This window comes from Malaclemys terrapin, chromosome 9, assembly GCF_027887155.1.
Source record: "Malaclemys terrapin pileata isolate rMalTer1 chromosome 9, rMalTer1.hap1, whole genome shotgun sequence".
NCBI lineage: Eukaryota > Metazoa > Chordata > Testudines > Emydidae > Malaclemys > Malaclemys terrapin.
This window is the reverse complement of record NC_071513.1, coordinates 65562319-65587309: the sequence shown is the minus strand read 5'-3', so window position 1 is coordinate 65587309 and position 24991 is coordinate 65562319. Positions and strand designations below refer to the sequence as shown.

The 24991-nt window shown below is 41.4% G+C and overlaps 1 protein-coding gene across 3 annotated transcripts in view; it reads right to left on the bottom strand.

Annotated features, from left to right (window-relative positions):
* Positions 1-24991, bottom strand: part of CLSTN2 (calsyntenin 2) — a 683850-nt gene that overhangs the window by 82037 nt on the left and 576822 nt on the right. For all 3 annotated transcript variants that reach the window (XM_054040100.1, XM_054040098.1, XM_054040099.1), the window contains exons 7-8: positions 17935-18183; positions 17240-17361 (exon numbers count right to left, since the gene is read on the bottom strand). In XM_054040100.1, the coding sequence (XP_053896075.1) occupies positions 17240-17361; positions 17935-18183 (371 nt within the window). The remainder of the gene's footprint in view (positions 1-17239; positions 17362-17934; positions 18184-24991) is intronic.

Genomic DNA, 24991 nt, shown 5'->3' with positions numbered 1-24991 from the left:
CCCCAGCCCTACCCCACCTTTCTTCCTTCTGTGCCCTCAACCCTGTCCTTTAAGCCCCACACCAGCACCACAATCTCCAGCAGCTCTTCTCCCTCCCTAGCTGCCACATACAACATAAAATGCCCCCCTATATCTATTTTATGTTCAGTCCCTTTCCCTGAGAGGCCCCTGCTCTTTCCCTACCTCTTCCTCGCCCACTCAGTCCCACCCCCTCAACACATTCAGTCAGACCCTCGAGTGAGCTATTTGTTATGATAGGAATTCAGGCAGCACCACAGATGAGGACCTTGACACAACAGCATCTCCTTTCGTAAAGGACGAGATCTTAGTGAAAAAGCCCTGCTGGTTCAGCAGCTTTGATAATTTTAGTTTTTGCTATAATGTTTCATTCTTTGTGTACAGCTAGCTGAGCCGGATAATACATTTATAAACACCTATCAAGTGCAGATAGGGATAAGAAGTTATGAAACTGTGCATGTGTATCACACAAAGGAGCATTCATCCCATTAGGTAATAAAGTAATGATGACCATATGTTTATAGGTCAAAATTAACCCTGATCAATAACTTCCCCATACACCATTAAGCATGTACCCATCTTACACATCAAAGGGGCCAAATTACATGCCGATTGAGCCTTTCCCTAGTCATCAAGAACAGGCATCCCAAAAAGCATTATGTGTATTAGTCCCAAGGATAATTTTGGGCCCTTGGGTTCCAAATTCTAATCTTAGAGGACTTGCAAGCATAACCCATATACTTTACCTCATAAAATCAGGTACCACACATGCATGAGATAAAGTTTTAGTTAGATTACCTTCTTCCTCTATGCAACTGAGATTAGAATCAGATTTAAGTATTTACAACTTCATGTAAAGGTAGCCCACATGCTACAACTGAAGTATATTTAAAATACCTATGTTTAAAGAACCATCTTGGAATCTTCTGTAATTGCCATAGCGTTATCAGTGCTCTTCAGGTTTATTATTATTAATGTCCAAGCTTTAGATAAACATTCCAAGGAGTAGTTCTGATCAATGGCCTCAAAATCTTTGTACCATCTCACAAAAAATAAATTTCTTAAATCTAGCTAGGGCCTCACGCCTTTTACTCAGCCCTAGCTTTTATTTTATAAACAGAAGTCATGTAATATTGCTGAGGTCTTTGATAATGATGTAGAAATAAAAAAAAAATAGAATGTGTTAACTTAAGTACACAAAGCTAAAGTTTGTTACAAATTATTTTCATATATAAAAACATACTCCCTATGTGTACTGTGGCAGAGCTCTGACCTTGTCCCCGTGGGTCCTGTGCTTCTAGGCAGTATATGATAGCCTCAGTGGCTCTCTGTGACCCTCCATGTAGCCCTTCTCTCTCTAGGGCCAGGGTTACAGTCTACTGAGCCCTTTTCATCATAAGCCAGCAAGGAGGTTGGTGAGAGAATTCCCACAGTCTCTGTTGTCCCTAGGGCTTGTTTTAGAACAGTTTAGCCTCCTGTCCTGACAGGGGCCTGACTTCCCCTCCCAGGAGGTGTTCCTGTAGTGGTGGGTTGGGGGAACCCAGGCCCGCCCTCTACTCCGGGTTCCAGCCCAGGGACCCTAATGGTAGCAGCTGTTGGCAGCCAACCTTTCACTGCCAGAGTTGCTACATTTCCCTGGACCACTTCCCTACAGCTCTCCTGCTTCTCCCTTACCTTAGGGCTCCCTTATCAATAACTTGAGGGTGTCTTCATTAACTAGTCCTTCAGCCACACTTCCTCTCCTCTGGCTCCCTGGCTCTCCTCTGCCTGACTGGAGTGAGCCCTTTTTATAGTATCAGCGGGCCCTTAATTAGAGTCAGGTGGTCACATTAGCTTAATGGCCTCACCTGACTCTTTGCAGGTTAATTGGAGTCAGATGTTCTCATTAGCCTGGAGCAGCCCCTGCTCTGGTCAGTCAGGGAACAGAAAACTATTAATCCAGTGGCCAGTATATCTGCCTTCTGCTATTCTGCTGTACCCAACTGGCCTGGGTCTATCACAGTACACAAACACACCCATGTGTATGCACAACCTCAGCATGCACACAAAATGTAGCTGAGCTATTACAAATAAATGCATATTGATGAAAAAACAAAACTTCCTCAATGAAAAAGAGAACTTTGCTCTCTTCTTCTTGAAGTTTTCATAGTCCTGCCATTTAAGAAACATGGTAAAAATTGCAATGATTTAAACTACCAGTACATATTTAGACAGGTGAAGTCTATACAATAATGTACTTTAAAAAGACACATATTGTATAGTTTTCTGCCACCAAACTACAATTATATAACTGGCTTTTGGTTTATGGATCTCATATTGATATTTATTTTTCCAAGTAATTACTCTTGAAACATGACAGGGTATATTGTGAACTATGACATTATATTAATTTTATTTTATACTTTTCCCCCTCTTACATAAAAAGCAGACACATTCTGGCTTTATAGAAAAGATTCTGAAGTCCCTCAATGGGTTCGTGTATCAAGTGTTTTCTCAGACACTTTTCACAATGATGACTAAAAGTGTCTGTAGGGTGTGAAGACAGGATGCACACAGTGTGAGAAATCACATTTACGCTACATCTCTCATACCAAAATCACAGTTGAGGACATAGCTAATTTATTATCTGAGAAAAGGCAATTCTCTAGGGCAGACAACTATCAGAGTGAATCTACAATAGCATCAAATAGAGTTGGACTCTTCTATTCCCTCAAGTGCACAGCAGACATAAACCCATTCATTAGCACTTAGGAATTGTTCACTTTTATGTAACATTTCCATCTTCATTTAGATTACATTAAGAGAATGCCAAAATTGGCAAAGTGAATTAACAATTTATTTTGAATCTAGTCTACACTAGACACACTAATATTTTTTAAATATATCACTTGTGCTATCTTGATGATAAAAAAATAATGAATTAGGAATTTCAAATAACTGGCTAGGGGTTAAGATAGCACAAATATGTTAGTAAGTGAGCAGATTTGAAATGCTAGGCTACTTTCAAGATAATCTTCATTTTCAGCATGTATGAATCCATTTCATACATTAAAAGACACATTGGGTAATACAGTGATAAAGCTTACATTAAGTTTTCTAAATTGATAATTAAGATGATCAGATATTGCAACAGCAAATGATGGGCAATAAAGCAAAAATTATTCATACTATAACTGATCTGTTACATTTTATACAGAATAGGTTTGTGGAAAATATTCTACAAGGTTCAATATGACTATACATTTCCAAAATTTAATACTTATGCATCCTATGTTCACCGTTCATAGCAATTGCATTTGTATTCCCCCTCCTGGGTCCAGCAAGGGTGCCCATTGCTTCTGGCTCCTTATCCATCACCTCTCTTGGGAAAGACATGTTTCTCTCTCCCTCTTGACCAAGTTTCGAGTTTGCACAGTTCCCCACTTACACTGTGAAATTCCCAGCAAGCCAGACTGCCTAAACAGGCCAGCATCTGCACTTTTCTTACTCTTCAAAGGATATGAACAACATAATTGTCAGAAATTATAAATTATCATACAGTTCTTTCTAAGCAAGCACATTTATTCTTAAGCTAAAAGCATTCCATAGAAAACATTAAAAACAATAAAAGAACCTACACACATGCTAATAAGCTTGCCAGAGATCATCCCCCAACTCCAGCAGGGACTCTGGCAGGAGTCAGTCCTTCAAACCCCAGCAAAAAGTTTTTCTGTAGTAATAAGTTCGTAACAGCCTCAGCTCAGAGTAAGCACGCTGACTGTGCAGATCTTTATACAGCTTGGGCTTTTGATCTCCCAAATTTGGGAACAGGTAATCAGCAGGCAATGATTCTCTTCTCAGGGTATCAAAGGGTAGAGTTTTTGAATAACTGGGGGGAGGAGAAGGGATTTGCATTCCACCTCTCCCCAGATATTTCCCAGGAATCCACTTCATAGGCATTGTCCCAAAAGAAGGGTCTTGTCTACCACATTGTTCAATGTAGTCCTCTGATCAACCAGGCCCACAATAATACATAACCTTTAACTTTAATACAATGGACTCCAAAGATACTTAAACTTAATTCAATAAGGATATTGCAAGAAATTGCCACATTGATCATACTATATGTGATTTATTTGACTACTATTTCATTTTAAATTAATTTTGTAAGATGCCCTAAACCAAAATTATTTAAATAATTTTGATGTTGACCAATGTACCTTGACACTGGAAATTGGGTAGGATTTACCAAGGCACAAAGTCAAGAACTACATTTTTCAATCAAGTGGGATCAATAGGGATCAGACATTCAAAACTTTGCTATGAAAAAGTGGCTGTGATCAGCCCATTGGGACTTGGAAACCATGTGTTTTCATGAGAATTCGAATGCCTCTAGTATGTGTTAGCAACTGGGATGTAGGAAGTCTGGCCAACTGGTTAGAGCAGGAAACAGGTCTAGTGGTCAGAGCAGGCATCCACATTGACCCCTGCTTCCGTTCCCCAGAGCTGGAGTCAACAGCCAAGTATCAGAGCAAGGGGGTTGAGCCAGAGTCGGGACCAGAGTCAGGACTAGCAATCAAAGCTGAGGATCACAGCTGGGCTCAGATACTAATGCCATGGCCAAAGGGCTGAGCCAAAGGTCTGGAGGACAGAGTCAGGATTGGGAGCTGATGGTCAGAGCAAGGGGAAAGGGCAAGAACCAGAGAGGCAAGGATCAGGAATGGAGCAAGAGCAAGGTGGGAGCTAGAACTGAGGAGCAGGTCAGTAGCAGAGCAGGAATCAGGAATAGGGTTGGATCAGGACTGGAGGAGGCAGGCAAGTGCAGGGTCCAATGTCGCAGAAGCAGAGGTCTGCACAGTTGCTCAGATGGCTGACACAGGTCACTTCCTGGCTTAAGTAAGGAGTGTGAGCCAATTACATGGCTGTAGGCCTTGGGTGCTACAATTGAACTGCCTGTGGGGCCTGACCTACCAGGTATAGTGAGATGTTGCTTTGCCTATCTCCCTTGGTGGTGACAAGGGAGTGTCAGAGATCCAGGGATCTCACTGGCCCGGGCTCCATACAGTTTCATAATATTATAAAACCAGTGACCTAGGTTTCATGAAACCATTAACAGTTACAACAACATATTATCCATTAATATAGTATATAGAGGCAACATGTTTTAGTGGTTTGAACCCAGAAACGGGGAGTTAGAAGACCCAAGTTCTATGCTCTGCTCTAACACACAGGGTGACCTTTGGCAAGTCGTTTAACCTATCTGTGCTTCAGTTTCTCAATCTGTGAAACAGTGATGATGGTCATGTATAATAATGTGACAGAGGGAAAATTCCAAGCGGACTAGCAAGCTTTCTGTGTTATATATCCCTTGACCAAGCCATTCAATTGAGCTGTTCCACTGAGTTCATTGGAATTAGGACCAGACCCTTAATATAGTCTGTCACTTGCCTCTTCATTTACAAGAATTTCATTATTAGTATTACTATGCTCTCTTCCCTCATAGCACCCAGCACTGTCAGACCTGTCCTCTTGCTGTGAAAGAATATGTCTACACTCTGCAATGAAAAACCTGTGGCTGGCCAGTGCCAGCTGAGGTTAAAGGGTCTCAAAGCCTGGGGTACAGCCCAAGCCAGAATATCTGCACCAAAATTAAACAGACCCTGAGCCTGAGTCAGCTGGCACAGACCAGCCTGGGGTGTCTAACTGCAGTGTAGACATTGTACCCAAAGTGGCCTCCTGATGCTGTTAATTCTGCTTTAGAAATTGGACAGCAGGAATTATACTACAAGGTTATAATCATCTTCTTACCAACCACCAGTCTCTCTTTGCCATGAGTTGAGACTTTACTAACCTGAGAGGAATGCAAGCCCTCTTGAATGCAAGCACTTACATGACAACGTAACTTTCCGTGTCCTGAGGCTGAATGGATTTCAATAATTGGACAAACATCATGATATTCATAACTGTGGCTCTTATCTAGCACTCCCTCAGCACAGTGAGGAAGCCTTAACATGAGACAAAGAATCAACGGTGGCAAGAAAATAAATGCAAAACTTATAATAACTTACAATTGCTGTGAAGTAGAAAAAAATATATACATATATTCACTGTTGTACATATATTCACTGTCAAATACAAGAGTTTGCAAACTTGTTTCCAGGTGAATTGTGAGTCATTTTTGTAAGACTTAATAATTGTAATATGCAGATAGCACAGTAAGTTCACATTCCCTTTCAAAAAATATGGATGGTTTAATTACAGCTTTAAATAATTAAACTGCTTTATCATATTGACAGTCACAGCACCTGAAAGCCCTGATTATTATGTACTATAACTGCAGCATGTCTATATGCTGTCACACTGTAACTTCAATATGTCCTACTAAATTAGGTCCATAGTTCACACATGATGAAATAATGTTATAATACACTTTTCTAGTCACTAAATTGCAAAAAGGCCATTAAAATTTGATTAATTTATATAGGTAGGGCCTTGTGTATTTTGCAATTCTGCAGCTACAAAGATAACCAAGAAATACACCCCTGACACAGAATTTGCACAAGGAGCTACACATTTACATTGCTAGGCCTTATTGTTGCCAAGAAAATCTTCCAGACATTGAATAAGTGGAAAACCGATATAGAATTTTCTTTCTGAGCCTGGAGACATTCAAAAACAATAGCTCTAAGACAGGTGTAAACTGCTCCCCTTCATCTAAATGCAAAACCATACTCTGAAGTGTCCCTAGCTCCTGTTTACCAGAACCTGGGAATGGGTGACAGGGGATGGATCACTTTATGATTACCTGTTCTGTTCCTTCCCTGTGGATCACCTGGCACTGGCCACTGTCAGAGGACAGGATACTGGGCTGGACGGACCATTGGTCTAACCCTAAATGGCCGTTCTTAGGTTATGATGTAAATGGGTTAACACACACTTATTCATTACAGTTTCAGTGCCAACATTGTTCATTGTTTAAACATTACAGAAAAATCCAGCTCCAGTAAAATATCTAACCATTATATCTAGATAAAATGGCAGATAGTTGTCTGGTTAGAGATGCTGGTTAGTGACTATGGTAAAGAACCACACAATTGCTTTAATCTAACATTGAACAAAGGAGCTTTATTTAGTAGAATTAGGATAACAATATTCTTCCTGAAACTTCTTGGTCTCTGATTTATGGAGGATTTTCTACCTAAAACTTTCCCCATTCTGCTCCTTCCCAATATCCTGCCAGAGTTTTAAAGAAAAATACACATTTTCATACCTTATGCCCAAACTACATTTAACATCACTTAAAAAAAAAAAAAAAAAAAAAAAAAAAATCACAAATGGGAGGGGAAAAAATACGTCTCTTTTCCCCCTTGCCAAAAAAAAAAAAAAATAAAAACATTAAAATGCCTCTTGAATCTCCAATAGCTAAACTGACTTTCTGTGAGCCAAGAGTCACATATGTCCCCTACCCAGCTGCCCAAATCTCCAACTTTGCCCAATAACTTCCACAATACAGTCGTGCATATCCTATAAAACCTTCAGTGGCATAACTGGAAATCAAGGGACAGCACAAAATAAATGCAATATAAAAATAAAGAAGAATGGACTGATTCTATTATTCACTTTCAGATTTAATTAAACAAAAATCTTTAAAAAACGATTCCTGAAGCTCCAGGAGAATTTCTACTTGAATATTTCAGAAAAAAAAAAAACAAGGCAACTTGATGTGATAGGTCCAGCTTATTGCAGTATATACAGGTCCCAACATATAGAGCAGAGATCGGCAACCTCTGGCACGCGGCTTGCGAGGGTAAGCACCCTGGTGGGCCGGGCCGGTTTGTTTACCTGCCGCGTCCGCAGGTCCGGCTGATCGCAGCTCCCACTGGCTGCAGTTCGCCGCTCCAGGCCAATGGGGGCTGCGGGAAGGGCGATCAGCACATCCCTCGGCCCGTGCCCCTTCCCGCAGCCCCCATTAGCCTGGAGTGGTGAACCGCGGCCAGCGGGAGCCGCGATCGGGCGAACCTGCAGACACGGCAGGTAAACAACCGGCTCAGCCCGCCAGTGTGCTTACCCTGGTGAGCTGCGTGCCAAAGGTTGCCGATCCCTGATATAGAGTCTGCTTGTGTACATTCTCCATGTATGGAACTCCCATTGACTTCCATAGAGTTACTAGGAGAGTGTGTACTGTGTTCTTCCTCCATTGTTTCCTGATGCTGTACCCGATTTTAAACAATATTTATTTTCCACGGGAGTTTTATCACTGACTTCAATGGGACCAAAGTTAGACAACACTGATTGCTTTTGAAAATCCTACCCTGTAATAAAATTACAATACAGTTTATATTCCGGGGGGAGGGGGGGGGAACTGTCGCAAAAGGCAGCACACAAACATCCATAGAAATATCTCCTGATCACTGAAATTAAATGCAAAGGGGTATTTCTGAATGCAGCTCAATGCCTCTTCAAGGGTCATAGCAGGTTTACAAAGGCACAAAGCAATATTATGGAAATCAGTTGGCATAAAAAGTTTTCAGGCTCATTAGCACAATTGGTCTTGCACAGTACAAAATCTAATACATTTGTCAAGATTGGTGGTTAACTGGGATAGTACAATTACATTAAAAATGCCTTAAATTGGGATCTCAAAGAACATTTGCAGCACTTGCACATTTTTGTGCTGGCAAAGGCTGCTTTGAAGCAAGATTCTACATACAATGGATCAAAATATCATTCAGAATGAGAAAGAAAAATGGTAAATAAACTATGTTAGATAAGACATTAGAGGTTAGAATGTAATAGACTAGGGGTGCTCTAGATGCCGCAGAGGCTGTCTGAGGCCTGGGATAATTTCTTCTTAGTCACAGGATTAGCATGATTCATCTATCATTTTTCTCCTGCTGGCTGTGTAGGCTGCAAGTTAGGTGTTTTCTAATTTTCTGTCTGTAGGAGGCTTATTAAGGATGTATGCACAGTGCACTACAGGCCTGCATACCAATTGGTGAAGAAATAGTTATGTGCTTAAGAATTGAAACTCTTTTGAGCCTCAAATAAAATGATTAAAGTCACTAACTTTTTTTAAACTGTCCATGAAAGGTGCCAGATTTACACACACACACACACACTGGGCAATGTAAGTTTATGCCACACTGTCCCATCAATACACCCCAGCATTCTAGGGTTCAGAGGATAGTTCTCTCTCCATATCAATTCACTCATTGTCCTCTCTGCAGAGTCTGTCAATAAAGACGCCTTTTATGATTTTCATGTTATGGTCACTTGTCCTCTAGGAAGTAGTCTCAGTCTATTTCCTAATTTCATATAGGCTAAACAGCCATCATATAGTAACAACTTTCAGCTACTACTGACAAAACTAATTCAAACTATTACCCTGGATCTGAAAGACTATATATCCGATTCCAATCCCGTTAGTTTTGCCCTATGATAACACAACATGCATAGCTTGGAAAAAATCAGCTAAAGCACTATCATACACATGCATAGTTGCTTACTTTCCAAGGTAAATAGAAATGCAGTGTATTAAAGGACAAGGGTGTGTACTATCAAGTGTAAGCTCCTATTCTACATTGTAAACGAGCCAGTTACCTGTAAATGAAGGCCTACTCAACACCATGTGCACGTGTGATAGACAGATAGAACACATTATATTCTGATTCATTTGAATAACCTACTCTCTTACTATGAACAATCACTGTTTTCTGTATGATAAAACTAAACTTGAGGCTGTTTTAGTACAATTTGTGCTTTAGACTCACTTTGGATTATTCAGAGCAGCTTATCTTGACTTTGAAAAAAAAAAAAAAAAAAACCTATTTTCTGCATCTTTATCCATTTTTGCCAATTTAGAATGACTGCATCATGCTCCTAGATCCTGCAGTGCAGCCATTTTTGCAGGGACTCAATGAAGATTTTGCCAGTGGGCTACAGGACCAGATTCAATATGAGCAAAATAGCAAGAGGCAGAAAATAATTAGAGTTTGAATTAAAAATTATTCTGTCCCTGTCTGAAAGGTCAAAATAAGATTACTGCTTTAGATGTTGATTTATGGGGGAAATGTCTTGGCTTTGATTAAGTCTTGCATACTAGCATGATAAATGCAATATCCATGGTGCACAGAGCATGAAATATATTGTGCATTGGCCTATTTAATGCTATGTCCTCCACTGTTACCAAAAGGCTTTAAAACTATGGATCATTATACAAATCATTATTTGGACTCAATCCTGCATGGGTCAGAGGAAGTCTGGCAGGAGCAGTAGTATAAAGTAGATTGAGATGGGGAGGAAACTCTTCCCACCAGCCAAGGCTCAAAAATTATAGCCTATACCTCTAATATTAAGCACCAAACTTCCCAAAATAACTGCAACTGCATGATACACATTAGGCACATATGGAGTTTCTAAGCCATATGATGTGATAGTTGCCTGAAATGGCTATATAGTCTAAGTGCCAATTTAGGTGCCATTATATGGACTGTGATAAATCAGCTCATAATATATACTAAAGTTTGAAAATTGGGCTCTAATTAACTCTGAGAAAAGAAAGGATTTAAAAAGCTCTGGAAAATGCCTCACAAGTGTCCCTTTAAACTTCTGTATAGGAAATTGACAAAAATAAACAAATGGTTTGATTTTGCATATTGAAATGAAGGAAACACCTATGCTTCACAATAAGCTAGAGTTGCCAGAAGATAGGGAAGCTGCTACCTACTGAGCATCTGTCGCTCAGTTGTTTAGGAAATGTTGCAGCTATGCTAACAGTGTGTGCATATGAGATTCACACTGATTTTCTTGAAAGTTATCTGCACCTTATCTTCTAGGTCATTACTAATGGGCTCACTTGCAAACTATACTGACAGCTGCAATAAATTTCAGAGATGATTAAAGTGGGGATTAAGAGAAAATCAGTGGTAGTCTGTATTCATTTTTTTAATGTTTCTTATGAATAACAAGGGTCCCTTCAGTTTAAAGACTTACAGTCTTGTCTATTCGTGTTTTGGCACATATACAGGTACAGGCCCAAGGTTATGACACTTTCAGGTCCATGGAGGAGTATAGAGTGAATGTTCAGCACCATGTGCAAAAATTTAGCTTTGTGACTCTTCCATTAACTTTAATGGAAGGCATAGGATAAATACATACCACACTGAAAAGAACCCCATCAACCTATGAATAGATTTAGCAGCCTAACCTGCCCACAGGTAACTTTGCAGGTGCTACTGTGTGGAGGTTTCCAAAGCTCCCTGTGTGTTATAACTATGCCAGCTGCATCATATTCCAAAAGGAGGAAACACTACAAGAAGAGTAGCTATGTAATGTCTGACATGGCTACCTGTGCTGTGCCTTTACCTGAAGATGGAGTTTGGGACTCAGTTATGTCTTCCTGCTATACATATAAATGGAGTACAAGGCCTGGTCTACACTGTGGGGGCGGGGGGTGTCGATGTAAGATACGCAACTTCAGCTACGGGAATACCGTAGCTGAAGTCGACATGTCTTATTCCGACTTACCTCCAGTCCTCACGGCGCGGGATCGACGGCTGCGGCTCCCCCCGTCGACTCCGCTACTGCCGCTCGCTCTGGTGGAGTTCTGGAGTCAACGGGGAGCGCATTTTGGGATCAATATATCGCGTCTTAACGAGACACTATATATGGATCCCAATAAATCGATCGCTACCCGCCGATATGGTGGGTAGTCTGGATGGACCCTAAAAAATTATATTCAAGATGAAAACAAGCTGCCTTCTATGATCTTTGCCTCAGAACATCAAACATCTTGTGGGCTAAATAGGGAACACTTAGAATCTGGTATCATGAATTCTATTGCTCCACAGCACTAGTGAAAAATAATCCATGTGCCTCTTGCGCCTGAGGTCACGACTCCTCTCAGCTGAAATGAGGACCAAATTGTTGTCACCGCTATGTAGCACCTTATGCCCAATAAAGTATCCTCCCACCGTTTACTTTCAATTAACAGATGCTCTGTGCTGGGCCCACTGTATCAACCTCTGTTTTTTCTTCCTGAACTGTGTACAAACCATGAAGTCTGCAGCTTTCCACATTACACTATGCTCCAGGTTGTGAGAATCTGGTTAATAATCCAAAACAGCCAAGGTTCCATCACACTAGCACTTAAAGTATTAATTTCAAAGACTGAGAGGTCGTACTAGAACCTGGCCTAACTGAGCTCAGAGGGCCAGATTTTCAAAGGTATTCAGGTGCCTTAAAAAAAAAAAGCAGAAAGTCACCTAGTGGGATTTTCACCTCAGTAGATTAGGCACCTACATTCCATTGAAATGGTCTTTGAAACTCTGGGAAAGCTTTTCAATCTGGTTGCGTTCTATAAGAATTTGCAGAGAGTGCTGGAAGGCCAGAGGGAATAGCAACAGGGAGTGCATTTACATGAGAAGTGACCTTTCCTAGTTGCCAAAGCCTCCTGAAATACAACTGGGACAATAGTAACTAAGGGTCACAGAAACCTAGTTGCCCTAACCATAACAAACATTATGTATACTTTACACTTACCCTGTTGTTTCAGCAGGGAAGAGCACTAGAAAATATATTGTGGGTATCATCCTACACTAGGAGAGAAGAAAAATGAACTAGTTGATCTAATAAATCTATCATTGAATGGTTTTTAAATAATAGGGTCCCTGTCCCCTACATCAAAATTTTCAGTCCATCTTCAATGTTGGTCAATGCCTGATACTATATGATAATATGGAGGGCATATTTTAAGTATAAAAATGGTTCTCTACTGACATTCAGGCTCATAGTATTTCACTGAGCACTAAATATGGAAAGATAATATGCCAATTACTGGTTTGGATTCCCTTCTAATGGTATCTGCTCCTGCAGAGATCCTTCAAATGAGTGAAGCTCTTCAGCTCTCTCCAGAGACATAACTCAGAGCATGGCCATGTTAATCTCAAACTGTCCCTAAGGGAAGAACAGGAGTACTTGTGGCACCTTAGAGACTAACAAATTTATTAGAGCATAAGCTTTCGTGGACTACAGCCCACTTCTTCGGATGCATATAGAATGGAACATATATTGAGGAGATATATATACACACACACATACAGAGAGCATAAACAGGTGGGAGTTGTCTTACCAACTCTGAGAGGCCAATTAATTAAGAGAAAAAAAACTTTTGAAGTGATAATCAAGCTAGCCCATACAGACAGTTTGATAAGAAGTGTGAGAATACTTACAAGGGGAGATAGGTTCAATGTTTGTAATGGCTCAGCCATTCCCAGTCCTTATTCAAACCGGAGTTGATTGTGTCTAGTTTGCATATCAATTCTAGCTCAGCAGTCTCTCGTTGGAGTCTGTTTTTGAAGTTTTTCTGTTGTAATATAGCCACCCGCAGGTCTGTCACTGAATGACCAGACAGGTTAAAGTGTTCTCCCACTGGTTTTTGAGTATTTTGATTCCTGATGTCAGATTTGTGTCCATTAATTCTTTTGCGTAGAGACTGTCCGGTTTGGCCAATGTACATGGCAGAGGGGCATTGCTGGCACATGATGGCATGTATGACCATCTGCTAAAAAAACTCCCTGACAAAGCACAGGAACAAATCTGTACAGACACATGCCTAGAACCCCGACCAGGGGTATTCTATTTGCTACCCAAGATCCATAAACCTGGATATCCTGGATGCCCCATCATCTCAGGCATTGGCACCCTAACATCAGGCTTGTCTGGTTATGTAGACTCTCTCCTCAGACCCTACGCTACCAGCACTCCCAGCTATCTTCGAGACACCACTGACTTCCTGAGGAAACTACAATCCATCAGTGATCTTCCAGAAAACACCATCCTGGCCACTATGGACGTAGAAGCCCTCTACACCAATATTCCACACAAAGATGGACTACAAGCTATCAGGAACAGTATCCCTGATAATGTCACAGCTAACCTGGTGGCTGAACTTTGTGATTTTGTCCTCACCCACAACTATTTCACATTTGGGGACAATATATACCTTCAAGTCAGCGGCACTGCTATGGGTACCCGCATGGCCCCACAATATGCCAACATTTTTATGGCTGACTTAGAACAAAGCTTCCTTAGCTCTCGTCCCCTAACGCCCCTACTCTACTTGTGCTACATTGATGACATCTTCATCATCTGGACCCATGGAAAAGAAGCCCTTGAGGAATTTCACCATGATTTCAATAATTTCCATCCCACCATCAACCTCAGCCTAGATCAATCCACACAAGCGGTCCATTTCCTGGACACTACTGTGCTAATAAGCAATGGTCACATAAATACCACCCTATTCCGGAAACCTACTGACCGCTACACTTACCTACATGCCTCCAGCTTCCATCCAGGACACACCACACGATCCATTGTCTACAGCCAAGCTCTAAGATATAACCGCATTTGCTCCAATCCCTCGGATAGAGACAAGCACCTACAAGATCTCTATCAAGCATTCTTAAAACTACAATACCCACCTGCTGAAGTGAAAAAACAGATTGACAGAGCCAGACGAGTACCCAGAAGTCACCTCCTACAAGACAGGCCCAACAAAGAAAATAACAGAACACCACTAGCTGTCACCTTCAGCCCCCAACTAAAACCTCTCCAGCGCATCAGAGATCTACAACCTATCCTGAAAGATGATCCTTTACTCTCACAGATCTTGGGAGACAGACCTGTCCTCGCTTACAGACAACCCCCCAACCTAAAGCAAATACTCACCAGCAACCACACATCACTGAACAAAACCACTAACCCAGGAACCTATCCTTGTAACAAACCCCGATGCCACATATCTATTCAAGTGACATCATCATAGGACCTAATCACATCAGCCATACCATCAGGGGCTCATTCACCTGCACATCTACCAATGTGATATATGCCATCATGTGCCAGCAATGCCCCTCTGCCATGTACATTGGCCAAACCGGACAGTCTCTATGCAAAAGAATTAATGGACACAAATCTGACATCAGGAATCAAAATACTCAAAAACCAGTGGGAGAACACTTTAACCTGTCTGGTCATTCAGTGACAGACCTGCGGGTGGCTATATTACAACAGAAAAACTTCAAAAACAGACTCCAACGAGAGACTGCTGAGCTGGAATTGATATGCAAACTAGACACAATCAACTCCGGTTTGAATAAGGACTGGGAATGGCTGAGCCATTACAAACATTGAACCTATCTCCCCTTGTAAGTATTCTCACACTTTTTATCAAACTGTCTGTACTGGGCTAGCTTGATTATCACTTCAAAAGTTTTTTTTCTCTTAATTAATTGGCCTCTCAGAGTTGGTAAGACAACTCCCACCTGTTTATGCTCTCTGTATGTGTGTATATATATATCTCCTCAATATATGTTCCATTCTATATGCATCCGAAGAAGTGGGCTGTAGTCCACGAAAGCTTATGCTCTAATAAATTTGTTAGTCTCTAAGGTGCCACAAGTACTCCTGTTCTTCTTTTTGCGGATACAGACTAACACGGCTGCTACTCTGAAACCTGTCCCTAAGGGCTCATTCAATTGTCTCTAGATGAAATCCTCCAGCACCTTCAAGATACACATCAAAGAACTGTAACTAAATAGCTGGGATGATGTTTAAACTTCAGTTAAAGATGTGAGGCCAGTCTGCTCATGTAAACTGTCATAACTCCATTGAATTCACTCAGAATTTGACTCAGGCCCTCATTCACCCCTTGTTGGACACTGGATAGCAGTTGTATATATCCAATTTTCACACACACACACACACACACACACACACACACACACACACAGATTTGGCTCCACGTATTGTTCTGAAACAGCAGCATATAATACCCTAAACTCTAAAAGGAAAGGTGTACCAAAGCAGCTGGAAGGTGAATAGCACTCTGCCCTAGGTAGAGGGAGGAAATGTTAGCATCAAAATACGAACCTGGAGAATGTATATTGCCTGCTAATCATCATCTATGTTAATCACAGGCAAAAATATGACTTGATATGAAAAAAAGAAAAGAATCCAGAGTCCAGTTAAAGATATACATTCAAAAATAATGTAAGAGGGAGATAAAATTGTAGAGTCGTTGCCATTTCTATATTTCCAAGTGTGTCTAATTTTTAGCCTAATATCTGAAAAAAGTGTGGAAATGAGAGAGAAAGTGTGTGAAGCAAAAAAATCAGACTGTAGTAGAGATGAAAAAGTTCTCTCAGACTATTAGACATCTCCCTATCAATGGAGTATTGTCCCCTACTGCACATTTTCCAGTGCTTTGTCATGGCTAAGTTACTGGAATTTCATGATAGTTTACTTATTCAAAGATACTGTTCCTCCCTCTTCAAAAGGCACAAAAAAAAAAAATCTGCTTCAAAACAAGAAAACAAAGAAGCACACAGGTGATTTTAATTCAGCTTTCCAGCTCAAAATGGTACACAAGTTTTGAATAAATCTCTAAAATCTTGAATGCTTATCAGAACTTATCTTTTACTGTAGCAATTCAGTGCCATGGCATTGACTTATAAATATTTCTATAGCACTCAACACAATAGTATCAAACTAAATCATTTTTACAAGACCTTTAAAGGTTCACCATTCATTAGTGTAAATTCATCCATTGAGACATGTTAAGGCTTCTTCATTTCAAGTATACCAGAACTAACCCTCATCTGGATACCAGAAGTGAAAAAACAACTGCTATGTCCATTAAATGGGTTCCTGTTACATATATTTGACAATCAGGATTCAGGGCAACCTTCATCCTGATCTTAACTAGAATTAATAATTCTCTGGAAGGCAACTTTCGGCTACTTAATATTTTCTCCATAAAGTGTTCTTCATAATCAAGCAAAATTAAATACAACAGCAACTGAACATAGGAGTCTACAGACTAGGAAAGACAAGTCAACATGCACCATCAGGTACTTGTCTCCACATCAGCAAAGTGCTCATTGGAAAGGTCTAAATCAGTTCTGTTGTGCAAATAAAACAGGCTTCTGATGGTGAATGGAGGACTTTTTTTAGGAACTACATGTAATCTGATGCCCTTGTGTGGTTGTCAGCAATGGGAATCAAACCCAGGACCTCTGGATCTAAAATTACAAGCCTCTACCACACTGAGATGAAAACAGTTAGCTCAAAGCCTGCAGCAATCTCTTCAACTCTATGGGGTTCTTCCTTTACAGGGGGGACAGAGAACCATCCCTTGTAAGTGTAGGTTACATACAGATAATAAAAGGAGCCCAAGTACCTGATCCAGCTTCCAGTGGAACTCTGCCGGGCGAAATGTATCAGCCTGGTCAAAATCTTTACGCAGCAGAAACACCAGACGACAGTTGTGCACATAAAGTGCGTAATGGTGTCGATTCATTTCTAAAAATATATAGAAAATAAAGAGGCTTAAACCACTGAAGTGTCATAATTGCTTTGTCTAGCTGAATTTGCCTCAAATAAAAATTCTGCCTGTATAAGGAGGCAATATAACTTCAAACAAACCAACAGACATAACATTTTACTTTATTTCAGAATTGTACCTCCTCATGACTTTAGTGAAAGCTGCAGGTGCTTAGCACCTTTGAAGATTAGGTCCTATCCATTTAGTTTATGGATGAATTGGGTCAGCAGTTTTCCAATTAATATTTAATCGGATTTCAGTTAACATAACACTAATTTCCCAAATCTAAATCATGAAAAATTAAAACTAATTTTCCCCATTCTGTCAACCACTCTCTACAAAATCCTTAGATGAGTTTTGAGAAATGCAAAAGTATTGCGGAAACTTTCACTGAGCTCAGTTATCATCCAACTAAGGAATGTGTAAAACTTTCAGAGACACAATACTCAAGATTTATGGCTTCCTTTCAAAATATATTAACTGATAGGAAGAAAAACTCCACCCACGCCATTGTGAGCTCTGCCAAAAAGATTTAAAATAAATAGACTCACCTGTCTTGTCAGAGTTGCAAAGAATGGTTTCTTTTTCAGCTCTCAGTCCTGGACTAGGTCCATGTTTCATCCACATAGTGATAGTGAATTGATCAGTTAAATTCTTTGGTACTATTCCATCAGGAATTTTGGCTCCTTGTTTTCCATCAAATTTAAAAATCATGTCATTGTTGTCTATCAGAAGCCCAGCTGTCCAGTTAGTTGCTGCACTAGGAGTCGGTAATAAGTCAATGGCACCTGAGGATGCTCCTGCAGATGACATATGATGAGGTAGTGATGAGAAAGCTATTCCGTTAAATTCATTATAGGCCAGATTCAGATACCCTTGCTCCTGTTCAGCAACATCTTACTCCACAAATGGTTCCATTGACTTCAGAGTCAGAATGCCTTTGTACAGTACCAACACACAGTTTACGGAAAGGTGCGTTTTGTTTTTGATGTTGTGGTTTTTTTAACTGGTGCTATTAATGAAATCCTTCCCCTAGATATATTGGTCATTGCTGAGTACAACTTTACAGGCACTGGAGGGAGAAGAATGTCTTAGAAAGGTCTCATTGTTATTTTAAATAGCTTTAACATTATCTTATGTTTCACATCTGGCATTTCAGAAACCACAAGAAGCAAGTATTCTGTGTCCCAGTGGAAAGCTCAACATCTCCCTTTCCTGCTGGTGTGTACATATATCACAACACATCACCATGAACTAAGATTTTATAGGCATGAGTTTGAGATAACTGCATGAATTTCCTTCCATGGACACATCATAGAAATTCACAATGATGGTAGATTGTTAGTAATGCTATCTCTAGAAAATAGGTAAAGATTCATATCACTGTAGGGTGACCAGATGTCCCATTTTTAAAAGGGCAGTCCCATGTTTAAGCCCTCCTGCAGGTGTCCTGACTTTCTTAAAAAACAGGCAAATTGCCCCATGTTTTCTGTCTCCCCCGCATAAGTACTGGTGGGTCCTGCTGCTGGCCAGATCCCTGCTCACCAGCAGTGAGTGTGTGTGTGTGGGGGGGTCCAGTGGCCAATGATGGGAGTGGGTGTGTAAGGCTGGTGGTGAGGTGAAGATGCAGCACATGGGGTCAGCCACTCCCCCGGCTGGTCCATCAGCACAGCCCCCACTGCGTGCAAGCTCTTGGCCAGCAGGGCCCCGCTCCCCATCCCCTTTCGGGCTGGCACTGGCTGTGAGCTGTGGTGGTTGGTGAATGTGGGCAGGCCCCAGACGGCGGACAGTTACATGTCGCCTCTGCTACCCACCCATTGGCCTTTTACGTGCTTCCCCTCTCACTGTCGACTACCTACTTTGCCTCTCCCCCCCACCCTCAACCCCGCTGCCCCTCCATATCCTCCCCCCAGCAGGGCGCATCCCGCACCCAGCACTGTGCAGAGAACCAGCCCCTGGTTGAAGCACTGAGCTCACCAACAGCCTGGTCAGCAGGCTCCTTCCTTCCCCCACTGCCTCTGGCTGGGCTGGTGCCCTGGGAAAGCCCAAGACCTCCGGCCCAGGGCGCTGACCAAGAGGAGCCGAGCCCTGCATATGTCAAAGCTCCACACAGCGCTGGCACGGGGAAACCTCTCTGCCCCTCAGCTAAGCTCTGGAGTGGCGGCGAGGAAGGAGGGAAGAGAAGTGATTTCCAGCCTCTTCACCCCCCAAACCTGCAGGATCCACAGCAGCCCCCGGGCCGGGGCTTAGCACCCTCTTTACCCCTCCCCCCGCTCTGGGTCCTGCCCCCAGGGGGCACAGGGCTGCTCCATCCCCTGCTGAGCCACCTCTCTGGCCCAGTTTGCTGAAGCTCCTGCAATCAGGTTCCCTGGGCCCCGGTGCACAATGCATCCTTAGGGCTTAACCCCTTCCTGCCCGTGCTGTAGCCGGAGGCAGCTAGGTTGTCAGTGGAGAGCAGCAGACTGGAGGGGTTAGCTGCCTTTTGACACTGTGCGTGCAGGAAGGGACAAGCGGCTTCCAGCCATGTGGAAGCGGTGGTGGGGTGGGGCGAGGAAGGGCAGGGAAGAGATGAGCTCAGCAAAGACACAGGCCAGGTCATCCCTTTCCCCCCCATCCTCCTCCCTTGCAGCTGGAAGCAGCTCCCATCCTTTCCCTTCTGCACAGTGATGAAAGGCTGTTTCTGGCCACATTCTGGTGTGAACCCTGACAGAAATCTGGAGTGGGGGAATGTGAGCCTGCGTATCTCTTCCCCCACCCTCAACGTGTCACCTCAGGAGGGCAGAGAGCATCAGGCAGGGAGGTGTGTGAGAGAGGTGTATGGGAGTATGTGTGTGCGTCACCCCTCCCTGTATGTGTGAGGGGCAGGAGTGTGTGTTACCCCTCCCTGTGTGAACCCTAAAGATAAGTAGGTAAATAAAAAGAATCCAACGCAGTATTTGTTTCTAACAGGGGCTCAGTCAACTTGATGTTAATTTGAACATTTCTATGACTGATTGCCATTTGACTCAGAAGTAATTTTAACAGGTGTCCTGTATTCAGCATAGGGAAACATGGTCACCCTATATCACTGTAATACTCTTGTAGTCCCATGGTAAAACCCTTGGGCCCCCATCTACACCTAAAATAAGAAAAGTGGTGTGTCCGTTGTGATGTAATTAAGTGGAACTGACCCCCACAATAGTTGCAAGTAGGTTGATGGAAGAATTTTTCCCCTGACATAGCTACCAAGTGGATATACTATACCAACAGAAAGTCCCCTTTCATCACTGTATCAAGTATCTACACTACAGTGGCATAGCTGCAGCAATTGTAGTATAGACATACGCTCAGTATCATACAATGCATCCTTGATAGCTGTTACCATAAGTACCCTAATAATTGCAGAGAGAGTGAAGGGATGCTCATGACTGAGGTCAATCAGTCGCTTTCTAAAAAGTGAATGATTAATGAAGTGGCTATAAGCTACCCATCTTTTTTTGAGAGACAGTTTGAAAAACAAAAATGGAAAATGCTACAGTGTAGAAGACCTTAATAAGTTAGCAAAATTTTTTAGAGCTGTGTGGTTATGAAAACACAGCATCCTTAAGGTTTACCATTCTCAGGCAGCTTTTTGAGATGGTCTGTCATGGTGGAGCCTTTACTTGGTAAGGTTAGCAAAGTTAGTATTTAGCATGGGTTAGGCATCCCTGAAGAATTCGTACATTCCTGATGGTGCCTTTGTGAAGAAAAAGTGTCAAGAAAAAAATCCCAGAGTGAACCAAAACAATTCAAACTAATAAGATACCACCACCTAGAGGAGAAACACCCTAACCACTAGTGTTGCATTTGGTGTTTAGCTTTATGTGGGGACTGTAACCTAGCCAACAGTTTTGTTATCTAATTACCATACTGTAATAATCAACATGCAGCTTTGTGATGGCATTTGTTGCATTTAATAACTCTGAAGTTCTTGGATATTTCCCCCACACTTACGTTATTTCTAACAGGTTTTCTTTTTTAAAAAAATCTCATTTAAAAGTAATTTCCAAGTGGCATCATCATCAAACCTAAAAATATATATGTGGAAGCTGTGCACAAGGACAAACTGTGTTTGTTTTATAAACACTAATTGTGGATAACACACCAGGTTGCACTGCCTAATACACAGATGTTATCTATTGGAAAACATCAAACTCAATTTATCCAGATGGCACAATCTATAATAAACTTTGTAAATTTGTTTTTTCATTGCTCAAGCCACTTAAAAATATTTTACTTGCACACAGCACAAGTAACACTATGTTTTTCTAAAGGAATCAGCCTTTGTTTTATGGATTCTTTTTAAACTTAAAGGGCATAGAAGTAATTTGCAAAGAATTGTGTATTAAAGAAAAATAGGTTTTTAAACTAAAACAGATTTGCACTAAATAATTTATGGGATCATGGAGAAACATTTCTGTCTCTATTAATCCTGCACTATGGTCAGAGGCAGCAATAAACATTTAGTAGGGTAATCATGCTAAGATCTAATTTTTCAGTTAGAGTGAAACTGTGAGAAAGCTCCCAAATGAACAAATACACTTCCTAAATAGCTTACTCAGGCTCCAGTTCAGCAAGGTACTTAAACTGAAGCCTAACTTTAAGTGTCTGATAGCACTGTGGCTTCTCCAATGCTTAAAGTCAGACTCCTGCTTAAGTACCTTGGTGACTCAGGTCCCAGACTGACAGGTTCCTACTCAATCCCTACATAATTGTGTGGAGATTTACTCCAAAAACAATGTTGGATTTGGATGTTCAATATGCAGCATCTCATGGAGTTTTGGCACAGTTTATACAGGGCCCCTGCTAAGTAACTGTTGGACCCACATTCCTGAGATGTTCCCTTCTTCAGTATGAGATATTTAATTCTCAACAATGACTTTGTCAGTAGCTTGGAATCACCTGATTTTACTGTAACCCTACAGAATATAAAACATGACTGGTAATATGACTTTATATGCAAATTAATGTGTAATTACCATTTGAAGTGCTCCTTTTTGTGATTAATTTTTGTTTCTGTATTAGAGAAAACAAGCTAAAGTCATAAAACTTTCACTATTCGGGAGTAAATCCTGTCTGTGCTTATGCAACCATGTCAGGGATAGCGTGTCAAATAAGGAGGGCAAAGTCAATATGCAGGCAAGAATATACCTGCTGAAGGGACACAGCTGCAATCCTATCACATTGTTTTTGACAGCATTAGCAACTGCTCTCTGCTACAGCAACAGGATGCTCACCATAACTACAGTGTGTGAGGAGGAATAAAAAAAGGGGCTTGGCTGTCCCAAAACAGCATAAAATATGTTATCATCTATTGCAAGAGCTAGCAGCTTCCAAAAATCACAAAGCACTTTGTTTCACAAGGCAACAGCAGCAGACAGCTACTCACTGAAGCACCTCAACGTTCTGCTCAGGGTATCTTTTGTATCAGATTTACCTCACAGAAAGTCCACAATGCACTGCTGCCTAGGGTTTCGCAAGATTTAATATGAACCTTTAAAATACTTTTTGCTGTTTTTCTGTGGGGGGAGACAGCAGTATTTCATTTTATTGATTAAAAATAGATGTAGATGATTTCACACTACGCAAATGTCAAGATATGCCATTCCTCCCTATATTAATGCTGCTTAGAGGCCTAATTCCCTCCTCTGGTGTCCATAGATCTTGTTGACTTTAGTGGGTGCTACACAAGTGCCACAGAGGTTAAGGCCAGAAAGGACCAGCAGATCATCAAGTCTGACCTCCTGCATATCACAGGCCTCCCACAGCACCCCCACACTAAGCCCAATAACTGAAATTAAACCATAGTGTTACAGCCCACAGGAGATTAGACTATTATGTGCCACAGGCAGAGACTAGAAGGGACCAACGTACACCAGTGCCTGGCAGGGAAATGATTAAGTGAGAAACATCCAGCTAGTCTGGGCAAGTCACTCACACACACACACAGCAGAGGATGGTGAAAAAAAACCCAAGGCCACTGCCAATTTGACCTGGGGGGAAACTCCTTTCTGACTCCACATGTGGCGATCATTTAGCCCCTGAGCACATGTGCAAGAACCAACCAGCCAGGCATTTGAGACAAAGAACACTCAGCGCCCTGTCCAAAGTCCTATCTTCAGCCATGGCCATCCCTTACGCTTCAGAGGAAGGAGATTAAAACAAACAAAAACAGAATATATTTGGGGTATGTGTGTGGCAGTGGGGAGTCCTTTCCTGGCCTCTGCAGGTGACCAGCTGAAACCCTGAAGCATGGGCTTTTAGGAACTGAAGATATAAACCAGAAGGGAGCCCCAGGGCTGTTGGGCCTTGCCTCTTAGCATCACAAGCAAACTCATCATACTCCTAAATTTGTCCAGCTCTTTCTTAAAACTAATTAAGTTATTTCCCCATAACTCCTATAGGGAGGTTGTTCCAGTAACTCAACCCTTTGATGGTTAGAAACCTTCTTCTAATTTTCAGCCTGAATTTGTTCACAACCAGTTTATATCAATTTGTTCTTCTGCCAACACTGACCGTTAGCATATAAAGGATATCCTAGTGCTTAGAACACTAACTGGGACTTGAAAAGCCTGGGTACAACTCCCTGCTCTACCACAGACTTTTGGGTGGTCTTAGGCAAATCAATTAATCTCTCTGTGTCTCAACTCCCGATCTGTCAAATGGAGCTGTTAGCAGTTCCCTAGGATTTTATTTTTATACCAATATATTGGGGAGAAGGGAAACAGCAGCATGATCATTAATCCCCTGTTGTCCAGCCTTAACTGATTTGTTTAGTCTAAACATTGTTTTAGTAGGGGTTGGGAAGGGGTACTTTACTTTTGCAGAAGACTATAGATTTTTTTTTTCCAAAATCCCCTATATTTTAAAATGAGTCAAGAGGCATAATTTCATCGGAGCGGAGGTTTTTTTTTTTTTTTTTTTTTTTTTTTTTAAATAAAAAAGCTCCTGTTATACCAATCTTTTCTGGAAATTACATTGCATACCTTGATTGTCAAAGTGGGAGTGAATCACTGGCACGTTGAATGGCAAGTATAAATGAACAGAAAGAAATGACTGCATTTTAATGTCTTGTCCTTCTTCAGCAGTTGAATTCACTGGATGTCCACCAGATAAGTTAAGCAGTGAACACATGATTTATCAATTGGGGCCTTTAATTACAAAGGCTTGAGAGAGTCTTGTGCTCTATGTGGCACAAGTGATCATTTCTCTGTAATCACTCAACATTGCACTTTCCCTGCAATCGCACGGTGCTTCACTGACATCAAGATACGCAGGTTGTTCCTTTCCAAGAATTTATTCTTCAAACCATTACACACTATCAGGTCATTTCTGGGTGAAAACAGTTTTCTAAACAAAATTAACCTGCTTTCCTATGAGCTCTCTCTGAAGTAGGGATTGGCAGTAAATACTAAGTACAGGCATGTAAACCACTCCAGATGCAATTTTGATGCAAAACTCATTTTCTTTTATAACCCTTTCAAGGAAACTCCGGTCATCAGTATCTGTCTCTCACACTTACTCTTCTCTATGAACACAGGAATACCAGACACAGGAGACTATCCTTGAGTCCATTTGAATTTTTCCCAT